This window comes from Armigeres subalbatus, chromosome 2 (genome assembly GCF_024139115.2).
Source record: "Armigeres subalbatus isolate Guangzhou_Male chromosome 2, GZ_Asu_2, whole genome shotgun sequence".
NCBI lineage: Eukaryota > Metazoa > Arthropoda > Insecta > Diptera > Culicidae > Armigeres > Armigeres subalbatus.
The window spans coordinates 217645204-217664671 of NC_085140.1; the positions used below are offsets into that span (position 1 = coordinate 217645204).

Consider the following 19468-nt stretch of genomic DNA (forward strand, 5'->3'; position numbering starts at 1 on the left):
CTATCAAAATCTGGAATGTGACTGTTATGCGAATAAATAGCAAGATGGGACAACACAAGTGGGTTTTGATTTTCAAATTTCTAGAACAAAACCTATTATTTTATCAGTTTTTCTTAAAGATGGGGTCATTTCAAACTTATTTCGGGCAGAAAATCAAAATCGTCAAAAATCGACATGGGACTCTTATGCGAATCGCGGCAGTACAGCTCTTCGATGAACTTACGCCGAATGGAGTATCCTTCTCCACTGGGCTCGATCCTGGGCCAATCGCTTCCAGTCGCCCTGAACATTGAGCGCCCTCAGGTCCTCTTCAACTGCAAAAAGCCATCGTGTACGCGGCCTTCCATGAAGCCTGCAGCCTCTTCCGGGTTCTCTACTAAATATTATCTTCGCTTGACGTTCTTCCGGCATACGAACAACGTGACCAGCCCACCGTAGTCTGCCGTGTTGTATAAGCTTAATAATATCCAGCCCTTTATACACCTGGTACAATTCGTGATTCATGCGACGCCGCCAGATACCGTTCTCCTGTTTACCGCCGAGTATTGTCCGCAACACCTTACGCTCAAACACTCCGAGAGCTCTCCGATCAGCCTCCTTTAACGTCCATGACTCATGGCCGTATAAAGCCACCGGAAGAATCAGAATAGCATACAGCGCGAGTTTTGTTTTCGTTTGCAGACTACGGAACTTAAGCTGGTTACGAAGTCCGTAATAAGCTATATTTGCAGCTGCAATACGCATTACCTCGCGGGTAACATCATTATCGCACGTCACTAATGTTCCAAGATACACAAATTCTTCTACCACTTCAAATTTTCCACCATCCAGCACCATTTCGCTACCACCACTAATGAACCCACGTTGATCGTATTGATCGTCCAATCCTCGCTGTCTCCCTCTTAAAAGTCACAAAAGCCTCTTCCACGGCACGGCGATCAATTCCGATAATATCGATATGGTCCGCAAATCCCAGGAGCATATGCGATTTTGTGATAATGGTACCGCTTCTTTGCATACCAGCTCTCCTAATCGCTCCCTCGAGCGCTATATTGAACAGTAGATTCGAGAGTGCATCACCCTGCTTTAATCCATCTAAAGTAACAAATGACGTCGATATTTCATCCGCAACCCTTACACTTGATTTCGATCCGTCCAACGTTATACGAATCAGCCGTATCAGTTTCGCCGGAAAACCATGTTCAAGCATAATTTGTCATAATTCATTCCGTTTCACTGAATCGTACGCCGCCTTGAAATCAATAAACAGATGATGTGTCTGCAAGTTGTACTCCCGGAATTTATCAAGGATTTGTCTCAGGGTAAACATTTGATCCGTCGTTGATCGGCCCTCACGAAAACCTGCTTGGTATTCGCCGACGAAGGACTCTTTATGCGGTCTCAATCTGTTGAACAGAATACGGGACATAATTTTGTACGCCGAATTAAGGAGGGTTATTCCTCGGTAATTGGCGCACTCCAGTCTGTGCCCTTTCTTAAAGAGAGGGCAAATGAGGCCGTCCAACCAGCTAGCAGGCATTTCCTCGTCTTCCCATATTTAAATATTTGTATCGGTCTTAATACTGAAAAATATGCAGACCTGCTAAAAAAGGCTTGTCGCGAATTGGCTAAATTTCGATGCACTCTCAGACACCAAATAAAATTATTGTTCTAAATAGAGAGTTTATTTTTTCGCAGGTGGTTAAGACACGCATGCAGCTCCAAGGGGAACTTGCCGCAAAAGGTACCTACGCCAAGCCATATAAAAGTATTTTGGATGCCTTCCTGACGATTGCCAAGAACGACGGATACTGGGCCCTCCAGAAAGGATTGGCACCATCCCTTTGCTTCCAGTTTGGGATCAATTCGGCCAGGTGAGTCACGGATGCGGAACGTTCCACTTCAATAACAAAGTTTCCCGCCAGGTTGGGGATCTACAACACGGCATTCGAGAATGGATACACGGTGGCTAAATCAGGAAAACAGTCCATTTGGAAATGTGCCTTTTGGGGCGGTATCGGTGGATTCATAGGATCGGCGTTGGCAAGTCCATTCTTCATGCTTCGAACGCACCTTCAATCGCAAGCCGTCGCACAAATAGCCGTTGGATATCAGCATAAGCATACGGGAATGTTGAGTGCCCTGAAGGAAATCTTCCAGCAACACGGAATCCGAGGCTTATACAGAGGAGTGTCCGTGACCATGCCGCGCGCAATGCTGGGAAGTGGCGGTCAATTGGCCGGCTATGGCTATACGAAGGATATGTTACTAAGGTACCCTCTGCATTCTCAGCAGTCGGATCGATTGGTTTCTTTTCTCTCTGGGATCGCCGGAGGAACTGTTATGGCTATCACGATGACTCCACCAGATGTGGTGGCCACTCGTTTGTACAATCAAGGGGTCGATGCAAAGGGAAAGGGTCTCTATTACAAAGGGGTGGTCGACTGCTTCTTCAAAATTCTCAAAACCGAAGGAGTGGCAGGGCTATACAAAGGCTTCTGGCCTCATTATATGAGGATTGGGCCACACTCAATGCTGGTGCTAGTATTTTTTGATGAATTAAAAGCTATTAGGAAGAGGTACTACCGAAGGAAAGAAACACTGTGATAATTGTTGCTTGTTTTTATTATTGTTACCGAGCAGTCTTTAAACGTCAATAAATCTCCACTAACGAATTTTAGATTTGAATCCTCTTGAAATGAGTTGTGATATATCACTGATATTGGAAGCACGTGTCTCCGGAAGATAAAAGTACACGAATATTGCTAATGCAAAGCAAACTATTGATGACGGAAGAAAAGCGAACGCTCCCCACAATTGTTGTACAATGGGAAACAGCATTACCATGATGAGATTCGCTGACCAGGAACCAAAAGATCCCAAAGAAAGCGCAGATGAACGCGGTCCTATATCGAACAGTTCTGCAACGTTAGAAATGTCTAAGGTTAAAAATATAAATATTAATTGTGGTTCTTACCAGCACCAATAAAAAATGGTATCTGCCCAATTCCAGCTTGATAGAACAATAAGAAAGCTACGATGGCTCCTACTGAAATCATTGCAAACCAATTTGCATAATCCTAAAAAGTGAGTAGAAAATGTAATGTTATAGTGGGTTCTCATCCTTCCGAAACATAGTCTGCCTTTCAAGTAATCTAATCTAATCTACACACTAATTTTATTTCGCTGGAATCCAGCAAAATTTTGCTGATTTTTTTTGTGCTGTTCATCCAGCAATTAATCCAGCAAAATAAATTGCTGTTCAACCAGCAAAATTAATTTTCATGCAAATGACAGTTCAAGTGCTGATGTTCAGCAATTGAAAAATCATGTTGCTGGTTAACCAGCAAAAGATAAACTTTAATTTTTAGCTGTATTTTCAGCAATTACCAGGATTACAAAAAGCGCAGAATTAAAGAAAAATATTTTTAAAAATTCGGTGCTTCGTGGTATTTCAAATAAATTAAGTATTCTATTACTACATGTTCTTTTTTATTATTTTAAATAATCATTCCGTAATTTTATTTTAAGAAACATTTTTCAGCAACGAAGCTTCTTACTGCTGGTCCACATTTTACAATATTAATCCGCCTGAAATAAAAAAAGAAAATAATGGTTTATTCATGCTAATCATAACCATTTTCTGCACCTAGATGAAAACTATTAAAGTTAAACATACTCACCAAGCATTTTCTAAATTCAAATATTTCACTGAACCGATGATTTAGAAACGTAACAATTTCCTTACTTGGCTTGAAAATCAACAACACGAGGAAATAAAAATTGTACAACTCATGAAATCGAGTGACATTTCCAATTGACATTTTGATAACTTTGCTGGTTTTCAGCAAACAATAGGTCTTGTTGAAACAAATTCTGAAATTCAGCAAACTAATAAACCGATTGCTGTAATACAGCAAAACATTGCTTTGCTGGTATGTTTTCAGCAAATCGTTTTGCTGGATGGCTGGAAGAAAATTTGGTGTGTAATCTTCTATGCCTATCATTTCATGTATTTCTTTTTTTTTGCGTCAAGCATAGTCTTAAACCAGAATCTAGTTTTTTTTTGCCGTAGTTGGCAAAATAACTGCGATCCGTCCCCAACCTTCTATCTATCTATATAATAAAAATGAAATGGTCTGTGTTCGTATCCGCATAAAACGGAAACGGCTGAATGGATGTTCTCCATTGCTTCAGCTTTTAAATTCGTTATACTTTCCGACGGGTTCATATGATATTTCTTCATGCGAATATCACAAGTTAGGTTGAGTACCTAAACCGTGAAAAACTAGATTTAAGATTCATATAGAGTTTCGCATGGGCAGTTCACAACGCGCATTTCGCCTACTATGCAGGACAACGTCTGCCGGGTCGACTAGTTGACTTTAAATTTGGATAATCGCTGGCAAATCACAAAAAACCCCAATAAACTTACCACGAAATAAATAGCTAATGTATTAATCAATAGAGTTATTCCACAGCCGATACAAGAAATTAGCATCATTGGCCTACGGTTGAAGCGATCCATCAGAAAAAGTCCACAACTGGATGCTGCCAGGTTGATGCACCCATAACCAATACTGATAAGCGTTGCATCGCTGGAACTTATCCCAATCCGTTCCAACGTCGAGACAGAGTACGAAAAGATCTGCGGTTTTATTTGAACAATAATTTTTCCAATATTACATTTTACTCTGAAATACCTACCGCATTAACGCCTGATAGTCCACACCCAGCATTCATAAAGAAAAGCAACGCCAAAGGCAGTCTGTATTTGCTGTCCACAAATACTTTCTTTAGAGAAAACGTGTCCGGTTTTTGGAGAGTTTGCTTTCCTAATCTAATCCGTTTCTCGAAGGTTTCATCTATACTATTGTTTCCAAATAATTTGCGAACCACTTTCAGCGCTTCTTCTGGTTGGTGTTTGATGCTGTACAGATATTCTGGACTCTCAGGCATCCAGCAGTAAAACACTAACCCAATCAGACCTAAGAATCCTCCAACGCCTAATCCATAGTGCCAAAGGCTTTCACTGCCCAGCAGTTGCTCCATAGTAACTATTTGTCCAAGCACAACACCTGCGGTCACTCCCACGGGAAGCAATACTCCCATAGCACCGCGTTGCTTCAGGGGAGAAACTTCCGCCAGATACATGGGAATGCTAGTTAGAGCCAGTCCCAAAGCTAGACCCACGGTTATGCGACCCATATAGAGTAGCTCTATTGACGACGCCATCCTGCAGAATAGGAAGCAGGGTACTGCTATAAGAAGGAGTAGGCAGGATATCAAGAACAATCGTTTCCTGTTGAAGAAAATAAAAGTACTTCTAGATTATAAGGAATGAAAGCAATCTCTTAATCTCAATCTCAATCATTAAATCATTCAAACGTTTAGAAGCGTGACCATTTTTTAACTATTGCACAATAGGACAGCCCTAGGAGGAGTGGCCACAACTACCAAAATGTCAATGTTCGATTTGTGCGTGTAAAATGTGATTCACTTATCTTCTCTAGCCTCCCCTTACCTGTCTGTGATGATGGTTTGCGTGGGAGTGCAATCAGATTGGAGAAATCGACGTTCCAATCCTTGTTTACAAAATCAGATACGTCCTTTTGAATAAGTACCCGAGATAATATATAAAACTACACTTGTCATAAGACGAGTTTATACAATCCCATTGAATTCCACCACTTAATTGTATCTTGACAGATACGTATTTCGACCTCAACAGTAAGGCCGTCTTCAGTGTCTTGTACTTGACTCGACTTACTTATATAAAACTAAGCTCGAAACTCGAAACTCGAATTGAATTCGATCTAGAAGGCTGCAAGCAAATTGACAATTTGATCGAAAAAAAAACAACCGGAGCGAGATATACCAACTGCTCCTAGAAATGTTTTTGCCTTTCTCGTATACTAAGTATACGGTAAAGGCTATATGATCGCTCCAAAAACAAACTTTTTATAGAAGGCCCGGAGACCCATAGTGTTATATACCAATCGACTCAGTTCGACGAATCGAGGTGATGTCTGTGTGTGTGTGTGTGTGTGTGTGTGTGTGTGTGTGTGTGTGTGTGTGTGTGTGTGTGTGTGTGTGTGTGTGTGTGTGTGTGTGTGTGTGTGTGTGTGTGTGTGTGTGTGTGTGTGCGCAAAACTACTCAAAAATGTCACTCATTTTCGGGCACTTATCCTCAACCGATTTGCTCGCAACAAGTTGCATTCGACGCAGAATCCTGTCCCATTGTTTCCTATTTGAAATTGGCCAGATCGAACTATGGGATCAGAAGTTATGGCCAAAATACAAATTCATACGAAAAAATCGCGTAAAAAATGTCACTCATTTTTCGGAAACTTATTCTCAACCGATTTGCTCGCAACAAGTTGCCTTCGATGCAAAATCCGGTCCCATTGTTTCCTATTTGAAATTGGTCAGATCGGACTATGGGATCAGAAGTTATGGCCAAAATACAAATTCATAGGAAAAAATCGCGTAAAAAATGTCACTCATTTTTCGGGAAATTATTCTCAACCGATTTGCTCGCAACAAGTTGCCTTCGATGCAAAATCCTGTCTTATTGTTTCCTATTTGAAATTGGCCAGATCGAACTATGGGATCAGATGTTATGGCCAAAATACAAATTCATACGAAAAAATCGCGTAAAAAATGTCACTCATTTTTCGGGCACTTATCCTCAACCGATTTGCTCGCAACAAGTTACATTCGACGCAAAATCCTGTCCCATTGTTTCCTATTTGAAATTGGCCAGATCGAACTATGGGATCAGAAGTTTTGGCCAAAATACAAATTCATACGAAAAAATCGCGTAAAAAATGTCACTCATTTTTCGGGCACTTATCCTCAACTGATTTGTTCGCAACAAGTTGCATTCGACGTAGAATCCTGTCCCATTATTTCCTATTGAAAATTGGCCATATCGGACTATGGGATCAGAAGTTATGGCCAAAATACAAATTCACACGAAAAAATCGCGTAAAAAATGTCAGTCATTTTTCGGGAAACTATTCTCAACCGATTTGCTCGCAACAAGTTGCATTCGACGCAAAATCCTGTCCCATTGTTTCCTATTTGAAATTGGTCAGATCGGACTATGGGATCAGAAGTTATGGCCAAAATACAAATTCATACGAAAAATCGCGTAAAAATGTCACTCCGTTTTTCGGGCACTTATCCTCAACCGATTTGCTCGCAATAAATTGCATTCGACGCAACAATTCCAATTGTTGTTTATTTGAATTTGGTCAGATCGGACTATGGGATCAGAAGTTATGGCCAAAATACAAATTGATACGAAAAAATCGCGTAAAAATGTCACTCATTTTTCGGGCACTTATCCCTAACCGATTTGCTCGCAACAAGTTGCATTCGACGCAGAATCCTGTCCCATTGTTTCCTATTTGAAATTGGTCAGATCGGACTATGGGATCAGAAGTTTTGGCCAAAATACAAATTCATACGAAAAAATCGCGTAAAAAATGTCACTCCTTTTTTCGGGCACTTATCCTCAACCGATTTGCTCGCAACAAGTTGCATTCGACGCAGAATCCTGTCCCATTGTTTCCTATTTGAAATTGGTCAGATCGGACTATGGGATCAGAAGTTATGGCCAAAATACAAATTCATATGAAAAAATCGCGTAAAAAATGTCACTCATTTTTCGGGAACTTATCCTCAACCGATTTGCTCGCAACAAGTTGCATTCGATGCGGAATCCTGTATCATTGTTTTCTATTGGAAATTGCCAGATCGAACTATGGGATCAAAAGTTATGGCCAAAATACAAATTGATACGAAAAAATCGCGTAAAAAATGTCACTCATTTTTCGGGCACTTAGCCTCAACCGATTTGCTCGCAACAAATTGCATTCGACGCAGAATCCTGTCCCATTATTTCCTATTTGAAATTGGCCAGATCGAACTATGGGATCGAAAGTAATGGCCAAAATTCAAATTCATACGAAAAAATCGCGTAAAAAATGTCACTCATTTTCCGGGCACTTATCCTCAATCGATTTACTCACAACAAGTTGCATTCGACGTAGAATCCTGTCCCGTTGTTTCCTATTGAAAATTGGCCGTATCGGACTATGGGATCGAAAATTATACCATTTTTGCCTTTCTCGTATACTAAGTATACGGTAAAGGCTATATGATCGCTCCAAAAACAAACTTTTTATAGAAGGCCCGGAGACCCATAGTGTTATATACCAATCGACTCAGTTCGACGAATCGAGGTGATGTCTGTGTGTGTGTGTGTGTGTGTGTGTGTGTGTGTGTGTATGTGTGTGTGTGTATGTGTGTGTGTGTGTGTGCGCAAAACTACTCAAAAAATGTCACTCATTTTTCGGGCACTTATCCTCAACCGATTTGCTCGCAACAAGTTGCATTCGACGCAGAATCCTGTCCCATTGTTTCCTATTTGAAATTGGCCAGATCGAACTATGGGATCAAAAGTTATGGCCAAAATACAAATTGATACGAAAAAATCGCGTAAAAAATGTCACTCATTTTTCGGGCACTTATCCTCAACCGATTTGCTCGCAACAAATTGCATTCGACGCAGAATCCTGTCCCATTATTTCCTATTTGAAATTGGCCAGATCGAACTATGGGATCGAAAGTAATGGCCAAAATACAAATTCATACGAAAAAATCGCGTAAAAAATGTCACTCATTTTTCGGAAACTTATTCTCAACCGATTTGCTCGCAACAAGTTGCATTCGATGCAGAATCCTGTCCCATTGTTTCCTATTTGAAATTGGCCAGATCGAACTATGGGATCAGAAGTTATGGCCAAAATACAAATTCATACGAAAAAATCGCGTAAAAAATATCACTCATTTTTCGGGCACTTATCCTCAACCGATTCGCTCGCAGCAAGTTACATTCGACGCAAAATCCTGTCCCATTGTTTCCTATTTGAAATTGGTCAGATCGAACCATGGGATCGAAAGTTATGGCCAAAATACAAATTCATACGAAAAATCGCGTAAAAATGTCACTCATTTTCCGGGCACTTATCCTCAACCGATTTTCTCACAACAAGTTGCATTCGATGCAGAATCCTGTCCATTATTTTCTATTGAAAATTGGCCATATCGGACAATGGGATCAGAAGTTTTGGCCAAAATACAAATTCATAGGAAAAAATCGCGTAAAAAATGTCACTCATTTTTCGGGAAATTATTCTCAACCGATTTGCTCGCAACAAGTTGCATTCGACGCAAAATCCTGTCCCATTGTTTCCTATTTGAAATTGGCCAGATCGAACTATGGGATCAGAAGTTTTGGCCAAAATACAAATTCATACGAAAAAATCGCGTAAAAAATGTCACTCCTTTTTCGGGCACTTATCCTCAACCGATTTGCTCGCAACAAGTTGCATTCGACGCAGAATCCTGTCCCATTGTTTCCTATTTGAAATTGGTCAGATCGGACTATGGGATCAGAAGTTATGGCCAAAATACAAATTCATATGAAAAAATCGCGTAAAAAATGTCACTCATTTTTCGGGAACTTATCCTCAATCGATTTGCTCGCAACAAGTTGCATTCGATGCAGAATCCTGTCCCATTGTTTCCTATTTGAAATTGGCCAGATCGAACTATGGGATCAAAAGTTATGGCCAAAATACAAATTGATACGAAAAAATCGCGTAAAAAATGTCACTCATTTTTCGGGCACTTAGCCTCAACCGATTTGCTCGCAACAAATTGCATTCGACGCAGAATCCTGTCCCATTATTTCCTATTTGAAATTGGCCAGATCGAACTATGGGATCGAAAGTAATGGCCAAAATTCAAATTCACACGATAAAATCGCGTAAAAAATGTCACTCATTTTCCGGGCACTTATCCTCAATCGATTTACTCACAACAAGTTGCATTCGACGTAGAATCCTGTCCCGTTGTTTCCTATTGAAAATTGGCCGTATCGGACTATGGGATCGAAAATTATACCATTTTTGCCTTTCTCGTATACTAAGTATACGGTAAAGGCTATATGATCGCTCCAAAAACAAACTTTTTATAGAAGGCCCGGAGACCCATAGTGTTATATACCAATCGACTCAGTTCGACGGATCGAGGTGATGTCTGTGTGTGTGTGTGTGTGTGTGTGTGTGTGTGTGTGTGTGTGTGTGTGTGTGTGTGTGTGTGCGCAAAACTACTCAAACAATGTCACTCAGTTTTCGGGCACTTATCCTCAACCGATTTGCTCGCAACAAGTTGCATTCGACGCAGAATCCTGTCCCATTGTTTCCTATTTGAAATTGGCCAGATCGAACTATGGGATCAGAAGTTATGGCCAAAATACAAATTCATACGAAAAAATCGCGTAAAAAATGTCACTCATTTTTCGGGCACTTATCCTCAACCGATTTGCTCGCAACAAGTTGCATTCGACGCAGAATCCTGTCCTATTGTTTCCTATTTGAAATTGGCCAGATCGAACTATGGGATCAGAATTTATGGCCAAAATACAAATTCGTACGAAAAAATCGCGTAAAAAATGTCACTCATTTTTCGGAAACTTATTCTCAACCGATTTGCTCGCAACAAGTTGCATTCGAAGCAGAATCCTGTCCCATTGTTTCCTATTTGAAATTGATCAGATCGGACTATGGGATCAGAAGTTATGGCCAAAATACAAATTCATAGGAAAAAATCGCGTAAAAAATGTCACTCATTTTTCGGGAAATTATTCTCAACCGATTTGCTCGCAACAAGTTGCCTTCGATGCAAAATCCTGTCTTATTGTTTCCTATTTGAAATTGGCCAGATCGAACTATGGGATCAGAAGTTATGGCCAAAATACAAATTCATACGAAAAAATCGCGTAAAAAATGTCACTCATTTTTCGGGCACTTATCCTCAACCGATTTGCTCGCAACAAGTTGCATTCGACGCAAAATCCTGTCCCATTGTTTCCTATTTGAAATTGGCCAGATCGAACTATGGAATCAGAAGTTTTGGCCAAAATACAAATTCATACGAAAAAATCGCGTAAAAAATGTCACTCATTTTCCGGGCACTTATCCTCAATCGATTTGCTCACAACAAGTTGCATTCGATGCAGAATCCTGTCCCATTATTTCCTATTGAAAATTGGCCATATCGAACTATGGGATCAGAAGTTATGGCCAAAATACAAATTCATAGGAAAAAATCGCGTAAAAAATGTCACTCATTTTTCGGGAAATTATTCTCAACCGATTTGCTCGCAACAAGTTGCATTCGACGCAAAATCCTGTCCCATTGTTTCCTATTTGAAATTGGCCAGATCAAACTATGGGATCAGAAGTTTTGGCCAAAATACAAATTCATACGAAAAAATCGCGTAAAAAATGTCACTCCTTTTTTCGGGCACTTATCCTCAACCGATTTGCTCGCAACAAGTTGCATTCGACGCAGAATCCTGTCCCATTGTTTCCTATTTGAAATTGGTCAGATCGGACTATGGGATCAGAAGTTATGGCCAAAATACAAATTCATATGAAAAAATCGCGTAAAAAATGTCACTCATTTTTCGGGCACTTAGCCTCAACCGATTTGCTCGCAACAAATTGCATTCGACGCAGAATCCTGTCCCATTATTTCCTATTTGAAATTGGCCAGATCGAACTATGGGATCGAAAGTAATGGCCAAAATTCAGATTCATCCGTCAAAATCGCGAGAAAAATGTCACTCATTTTCCGGGCACTTATCCTCAACCGATTTGCTCACAACAAGTTGCATTCGACGTAGAATCCTGTCCCGTTGTTTCCTATTGAAAATTGGCCGTATCGGACTATGGGATCGAAAATTATACCATTTTTGCCTTTCTCGTATACTAAGTATACGGTAAAGGCTATATGATCGCTCCAAATCAAACTTTTTATAGAAGGCCCGGAGACCCATAGTGTTATATACCAATCGACTCAGTTCGACGAATTGAGGTGATGTCTGTGTGTGTGTGTGTGTGTGTGTGTGTGTGTGTGTGTGTGTGTGTGTGTGTGTGTGTGTGTGTGTGTGTGTGTGTGTGTGTGTGTGTGTGTGTGTGTGTGTGTGTGTGTGTGTGTGTGTGTGTGTGTGTGTGTGTGTGTGTGTGTGTGTGTGAGATCGGAAGTTATGGCCAAAATACAAATTCATACGAAAAAATCGCGTAAAAAATGTCACTCATTTTTCGGGCACTTAACTTCAACCGATTTCCTCGCAACAAGTTGCATTGGACGCAGAATCCTGTCCCATTGTTTCCTATTTGAAATTGGCCAGATCGGACCATGGGATCAAAAGTTATGGCTATAATACCAATTCATACGAAAAAATCACGTAAAAAATGTCACTCATTTTTCGGGCATTTATCTTCAACCGATTTGCTTGCAACAAGTTGCATTCGACGCAGAATTCTGTCCCATTGTTTCCTATTTGAAATTGGCCAGATCGGACTATGGGATCGAAAGTTATGGCCAAAATACAAATTCATACGAAAAAATCGCGTAAAAAATGTCACTCATTTTTCGGGCACTTATCTTCAACCGATTTACTCGCAACAAGTTGCATTCGACGCAGAATCCTGTCCCATTATTTCCTATTTGAAATTGGCCAGATCGAACTATGGGATCAAAAGTTATGGTCAAAATACAAATTCATACAAAAAAATCGCGTAAAAAATGTCACTCATTTTTCGGGCATTTATCTTCAACCGATTTGCTCGCAAAAAGTTGCATTCGACGCAGAATCCGGCAGCCCTTACTTTGCACCGTTCAATGTGGGAAAGCGATCCATAAAAAAATGAAAAACGATCCATAAATAACATCTGAATGTTCCATAAAACGCTACCATAAATCCATAAAATAGTTCGAGAGAATCCATAAAGAATATTTTTAAGATCTATAACACTTTGAAAAATGATCCATAAAAACTATACATTGATCCATGAAATTTCAAATTTGCGCAATTTATATCCTGATGATGATCCATAATTTCAGCCATATGATCCATAATTTTGGTCAAATGATCCATAATTTTGATAATGTGATCCATAATACTTGGAAAGAAGGCCAATGAAACTATATGAATTGATCCACACATTTTATAAAATCTATGGATCATTTATCAAAATTTATGGATCATATCACCAAAACTATGGATCATTTGAACAAAGTTATGGATCAAATGGCCAGAATTATGGATCATATGACTAAAATTATGGATCATCATCACGATAAAAAAATGCGCAAATTTGAAGTTTTATGGATCATTTTCCAAAGATTTATGGATCATTTGTCACATGTTCATTTTTCACATGTTCAAATAGCAAGAATTGTATTGTTTGTTTTGACCATGTTAATGGAACATATTTCCCAATTAATTGCTAAATTTTAGATTACACACAAAAAAAAATCGTTGGTAAAATTAAAAGAAACGTTGTTAAAATTAAGAAAAACAGTTAGTGATTTTCAGTAGAAAGTTAGAGATTGTTAAAACTACAATTGCAAAAATGTCACTTGCCTAAGCACTTTGACAAGAGCCGGCCTTTCAAAGTAACATTTTTCTCTTAAAACTAAGTGTGTATTTTACTTTTTAAAATAACATTTTCCTTTTGAAATTAAATGTTTATTTTACATTAAAATCAACAGTCATACTTTCAGAACAATAAGTGTTGTGCAATTTCAATTTCAATCAAAACAATTAAAATAAATTCCTTCATATTTATGAAAATATATTTATTGTTTCTTTCGTGTGTTTTGAACAGAACCGGGTCTTATGCTGGCATTCTTTTGCGCTATAATTACGGTGCTGTATTACTGTTCATCTCGTAGTCCGTTTCGTTGCGACGGTAATGCCACTGTTGTCCCGCATGTTGGTCACGCATAACATGTTCCACAGGTGTCGCGGTGTCAGCTTGGACCCTTTCGTTTCCCCGGTCGTACTCGTTGTGATAACAGAAGCTCCACATATCAAACGGCGGACGCAGCATCAAATCGCCCTTTTTGGTAAGCACTTAGATCGGAGACGGTCCCTCGACGAAGATCACCTTCCGCGGTGTCGTACTCACTTGTCACTCCACTCGGTTCTTTTTACGGCAAACATTCAGCAAATTTTGTCTTTTTCTTCACACGAGACCCAGACTTTGCTTTCCTGGGGTTCGTCCGTTTTGGAGGTTGGTGACGAATCATTGATCTGAAAATTATAATATTATAATAATTAGCATTTCTATATAATGAATAAATTACAAACTACTAACCAGCTGCACACTCTGTAGCCCAACCGACGACGGAATCGCTCACTGGAATGCTGTCTGAGGAAACTTCGTCCAGTGCTGTACAACGGTGGTAAGCGGCATTCGATGACTCCCTGTTAACCAGTTCGTAGAACTTGCTTTATGGTAGGACTTTTCAGGCGCTCAAGGTCCAGGATCCAAAGCAAATGTGACCATTTAAATATTATTCCCCGAAAAACAAGCGCACTTATAAACTTTTCAGCTATTTTTTGCAACTGCCTGACAGATTAGTCGTAAGTTGCCTGATACATTTTCTTCCTGCCAGCGTTGCCAAAAATGTGAAATGTTAAAGTTTGATTGAATATTTTATAAATTTCGTTTTAACTATTTTCACTGTTAAAATAAAACTTTCAAACTGGAGAAAAACTTTCAAATCAATCAATTTATCAATCGAAAGAAATGTTTTAGCTCTTGAAAACACAAAGTTTTCCTTATTGTCAAAATAAGATTAGAAAATGTTGGAATCCCAACTTTTTTTTTCTCTGTGTAGTTATGGATTGAAAAATTATTCTTTATGGAATCTCATTAACTATTTTATGGATTTAGGGTAGCATTTTAAGGAACATTCAGATATTATTTATGGATCGTTCTCCAGTTTTTTAAGGATCCGTCTTTATCGTTTATATGCAAAAGCATGTTTTGCCGCAGAATCCTGTCCCATTGTTTCCTATTTGACATTGGCCAGATCGGACTATGGGATCGAAAGGTATGGCCAAAATACAAATTCATACGAAAAAATCACGTAAAAAATGTCACTCATTAATCTGGGTTTTTTATGGAAAAATCGCTAAAAAAAATGTCACTCATTTTCCAGGCACTTTTCCTCAATCGATTTGCTCGCATTAAATTGCATTCGAGGCAGAATATCTCATATTTTCTTATTGGAAATTGGCCAGATCGGACTATGGGCTTTGAAGTTATGGTCAAATTACTATTTATTATGAAAAAGAGTTCAAAAAAGCCTAGCTCACTTTTTTGGCACTAAGACCTCATGTATTCCCCAAGCAACACAAGTTCAACAAATCTGGTTGCAGTAACCATATTGTGACTGAATCCGGTCATATATAAGTTACTGTGATTGATGTGCAATATGTGTGCTTCTCAGGTCGCTCGCAACAGATTGCATTCGACGCAGAATCTTGTCCCATTGTTTCCTATAGAAACTTGGCCGGATCGTACAATCGGGTCAAAAGTTAAGGCGAAATATACTAATTTTAAAACTACAAAATAAAAAGAAATATATACAATACAGAAAAAAAAACAGTCTACGTCGGTTGACGCAATAAATAAATAAATAAATTTAGATTTTTCCAAACCTTTTGAACGAACGAGAAAGGCACCATCACCGCTAGGTGGATTAATCTGGGTTTTTTTTACGTTTTTTGGGAAAACGAGCAGCTTTGCCATATTTTCATCTCAAAAGTTACCTATATTTATATCGTTAAAAAGCTCTTAAACAGATCTATGCAAAAGGCTTGATAATATAATAATAGCTCCATCCAAAATTAAACTTTAGTAGTTTTGTAAAAGCATATTTCATGCAATATTTAACGAACAAGTACCAAATTTTGCCCAAATTCACCATTTTGTGAGATACATGAATTTGAAAAACTGCCCATTTTTGCCTTTACTCGTATACTACACCCAACCGGTGTACTATGGGGAAAAGGGTGGCCATTAATCGGAAAATTTACTATCTCCAATTTGTCTAATTTATATATCATATGAAAGTATATAGGTACCCTAGATAAGAGAAAAAATTTCGCGGGGTGACATTTTTTGAAGTGTTAACGATTACCCTTAAAGGCTTAAAAAGGTTCTTAAATATTTCTGCCCATAAAATATGTTGCATAGAAACAGTTTTCATTGAAAAATATTTTTGGCCGCCCATTTGTATAAGAATTCCCCATAGTGCGGTGGTTGTTAGATTTTCTAAAAATTCGGTATAAGAATCTACCAAAACCTGAATAATAACTGAGCATATGCGAAATTGCTAGATTCCTATACAACTATTGTATAAGACTTTAACAATTTTGTAAGCTTTTCTAATATTTTTTGTATAAGAATCTAACAACTTCGCATATGCCCAGTTCTTATACAGGTGTTGGTAGATTCTTATACAGAATTGCTAGAAAATGTAAAAACCGTCGGTTGGGTGAATTATACGTGAAAACTAAATGATCGTTCTAAAAACATTAAAAAAAAAAACCAAACACCCATAGTGTTATATATCAATCAACTCAGTTCGATGAATTGAGGTGATGTCTGTGTTTACGTGTGTGAATGTCTGTATGTGTGTGAGCGAAAATGATCCTAATTCTATTTTAGGCAGTTATTCTAAACCGATTTACTCGCAACAAGTTTCATTCGTCAAAGAATATAGTTCCATTGTTCCCTATTAAAAATGGACTGGATCGGACTATGGGCTCAAAGTAATGTCCATAATACAACATTACCGCTAGGGGGACGAGGACGAGGAAAAAGCAGCAACTCCAATGGACGAGACAGCGCCGTTATTGTTTAATCGCGGTAGGGTCGAAAGACCGATCTCTTCCAAAGAAGACCTCCCGCAGAAATGCTTCTGATACTTCCTCAGAATAATTTATTCATATAATATATAATGTTTTCGGCTCCGTAAAGTTTTTTTATTATAGAATTGAGCCTTGAGTAACAATTGAGTAATTCATATCTGTGATGGTAATCAGATCGTTTTTGTTTTTTGCAAATCTGATTAAATTGTTATTATATCATTCAATTAATTATCTTAAAGATAAATCGTCTAGCTCAAACCTTTGTAAAAGTATGTGACGGGACCATCATCATCATCACCCCTACCAGAGACATTTTTTAGAAGGAAACATTTTTGTTGGTTCCTCTCAAATAGATAATTTCCGAGAACCAAGAGTTTAACTAGTAACATTGAAATTGCTAAAATTCTAAAATTCTAAAATTCTAAAATTCTAAAATTCTAAAATTCTAAAATTCTAAAATTCTAAAATTCTAAAATTCTAAAATTCTAAAATTCTAAAATTCTAAAATTCTAAATATCTAAATCTTAAGTTTAAAATTCTAAAATTCTAAAATTCTAAAATTCTAAAATTCTAAAATTCTAAAATTCTAAAATTCTAAAATTCTAAAATTCTAAAATTCTAAAATTCTAAAATTCTAAAATTCTAAAATTCTAAAATTCTAAAATTCTAAAATTCTAAAATTCTAAAATTCTAAAATTCTAAAATTCTAAAATTCTAAAATTCTAAAATTCTAAAATTTAAAAATTCTAAAATTCTAAAATTCTAAAATTCTAAAATTCTAAAATTCTAAAATTCAAAAATTAAAAATTCTAAAATTCTAAAATTCTAAAATTCTAAAATTCTAAAATTCTAAAATTCTAAAATTCTAAAATTCTAAAATTTTAAAATTCTAAAATTCTAAAATTCTAAAATTCTAAAATTCTAAAATTCTAAAATTCTAAAATTTAAAATTTAAAATTCTAAAATTCTAAAATTTAAAATTCTAAAATTTAAAATTCTAAAATTCTAAAATTCTAAAATTTAAAATTCTAAAATTCTAAAATTCTAAAATTCTAAAATTCTAAAATTTAAAATTTAAAATTCTAAAATTCTAAAATTCTAAAATTCTAAAATTTAAAATTCTAAAATTCTAAAATTCTAAAATTCTAAAATTTAAAATTTAAATTTAAAATTCTAAAATTTAAAATTTAAAATTTAAAATTTAAAATTCTAAAATTCTAAAATTCTAAAATTTAAAATTTAAAATTCTAAAATTTAAAATTCTAAAATTCTAAAATTCTAAAATTTAAAATTCTAAAATTCTAAAATTTAAAATTTAAAATTCTAAATTTAAAATTCTAAAATTTAAAATTCTAAAATTTAAAATTCTAAAATTCTAAAATTCTAAAATTCTAAAATTCTAAAATTCTAAAATTTAAAATTCTAAAATTCTAAAATTCTAAAATTCTAAAATTCTAAAATTCTAAAATTCTAAAATTCTAAAATTTAAAATTCTAAAATTTAAAATTCTAAAATTTAAAATTTAAAATTCTAAAATTCTAAAATTCTAAAATTCTAAAATTTAAAATTCTAAAATTCTAAAATTCTAAAATTCTAAAATTTAAAATTTAAAATTCTAAAATTCTAAAATTTAAAATTCTAAAATTCTAAAATTCTAAAATTTAAAATTCTAAAATTCTAAAATTCTAAAATTCTAAAATTTAAAATTTAAAATTCTAAAATTTAAAATTCTAAAATTTAAAATTCTAAAATTCTAAAATTTAAAATTCTAAAATTTAAAATTCTAAAATTTAAAATTTAAAATTTAAAATTCTAAAATTCTAAAATTTAAAATTCTAAAATTCTAAAATTCTAAAATTCTAAAATTCTAAAATTCTAAAATTCTAAAATTCTAAAATTCTAAAATTTAAAATTTAAAATTCTAAAATTTAAAATTTAAAAATTCTAAATTCTAAAATTCTAAAATTCTAAAATTCTAAAATTCTAAAATTCTAAAATTTAAAATTCTAAAATTTAAAATTCTAAAATTCTAAAATTCTAAAATTCTAAAATTTAAAATTCTAAAATTCTAAAATTCTAAAATTCTAAAATTCTAAAATTCTAAAATTTAAAATTCTAAATTCTAAAATTCTAAAATTCTAAAATTCTAAAATTCTAAAATTTAAAATTTAAAATTCTAAAATTCTAAAATTTAAAATTCTAAAATTTAAAATTTAAAATTTAAAATTCTAAAATTCTAAAATTCTAAAATTTAAAATTTAAAATTTAAAATTCTAAAATTCTAAAATTCTAAAATTTAAAATTTAAAATTCTAAAATTTAAAATTTAAAATTCTAAAATTTAAAATTCTAAAATTCTAAAATTCTAAAATTCTAAAATTTAAAATTCTAAAATTTAAAATTTAAAATTCTAAAATTTAAAATTCTAAAATTCTAAAATTTAAAATTCTAAAATTTAAAATTCTAAAATTTAAAATTTAAAATTCTAAAATTCTAAAATTCTAAAATTCTAAAATTTAAAATTTAAAATTCTAAAATTCTAAAATTCTAAAATTTAAAATTTAAAATTCTAAAATTCTAAAATTTAAAATTCTAAAATTCTAAAATTCTAAAATTCTAAAATTAAAAATTTTAAATTAAAAATTCTAAAATTCTA

General features: G+C 35.3%; 2 protein-coding genes across 3 annotated transcripts in view; one reads left to right on the plus strand and one right to left on the minus strand.

Annotated features, from left to right (window-relative positions):
• Nucleotides 1-2675, plus strand: part of LOC134211669 (solute carrier family 25 member 35-like) — a 15220-nt gene extending 12545 nt beyond the window's left edge. The window contains exons 2-3 of the mRNA XM_062688783.1: nt 1699-1874; nt 1926-2675. Coding sequence (XP_062544767.1) covers nt 1699-1874; nt 1926-2607 — 858 coding nt within the window. The 3' untranslated portion in view covers nt 2608-2675. The remainder of the gene's footprint in view (nt 1-1698; nt 1875-1925) is intronic.
• Nucleotides 2668-19468, minus strand: part of LOC134211667 (solute carrier family 2, facilitated glucose transporter member 1-like) — a 21076-nt gene continuing 4275 nt past the window's right edge. Inside the window, exons 4-7 of one of the 2 annotated variants that reach the window (XM_062688780.1) lie at nt 4708-5236; nt 4436-4648; nt 2978-3080; nt 2668-2921 (exon numbers count right to left, since the gene is read on the minus strand). In XM_062688780.1, coding sequence (XP_062544764.1) covers nt 2668-2921; nt 2978-3080; nt 4436-4648; nt 4708-5236 — 1099 coding nt within the window. Of the gene's footprint in view, nt 2922-2977; nt 3081-4435; nt 4649-4707; nt 5303-19468 lie in introns of both variants that reach the window. The other variant, XM_062688779.1, reaches the window with a different exon arrangement.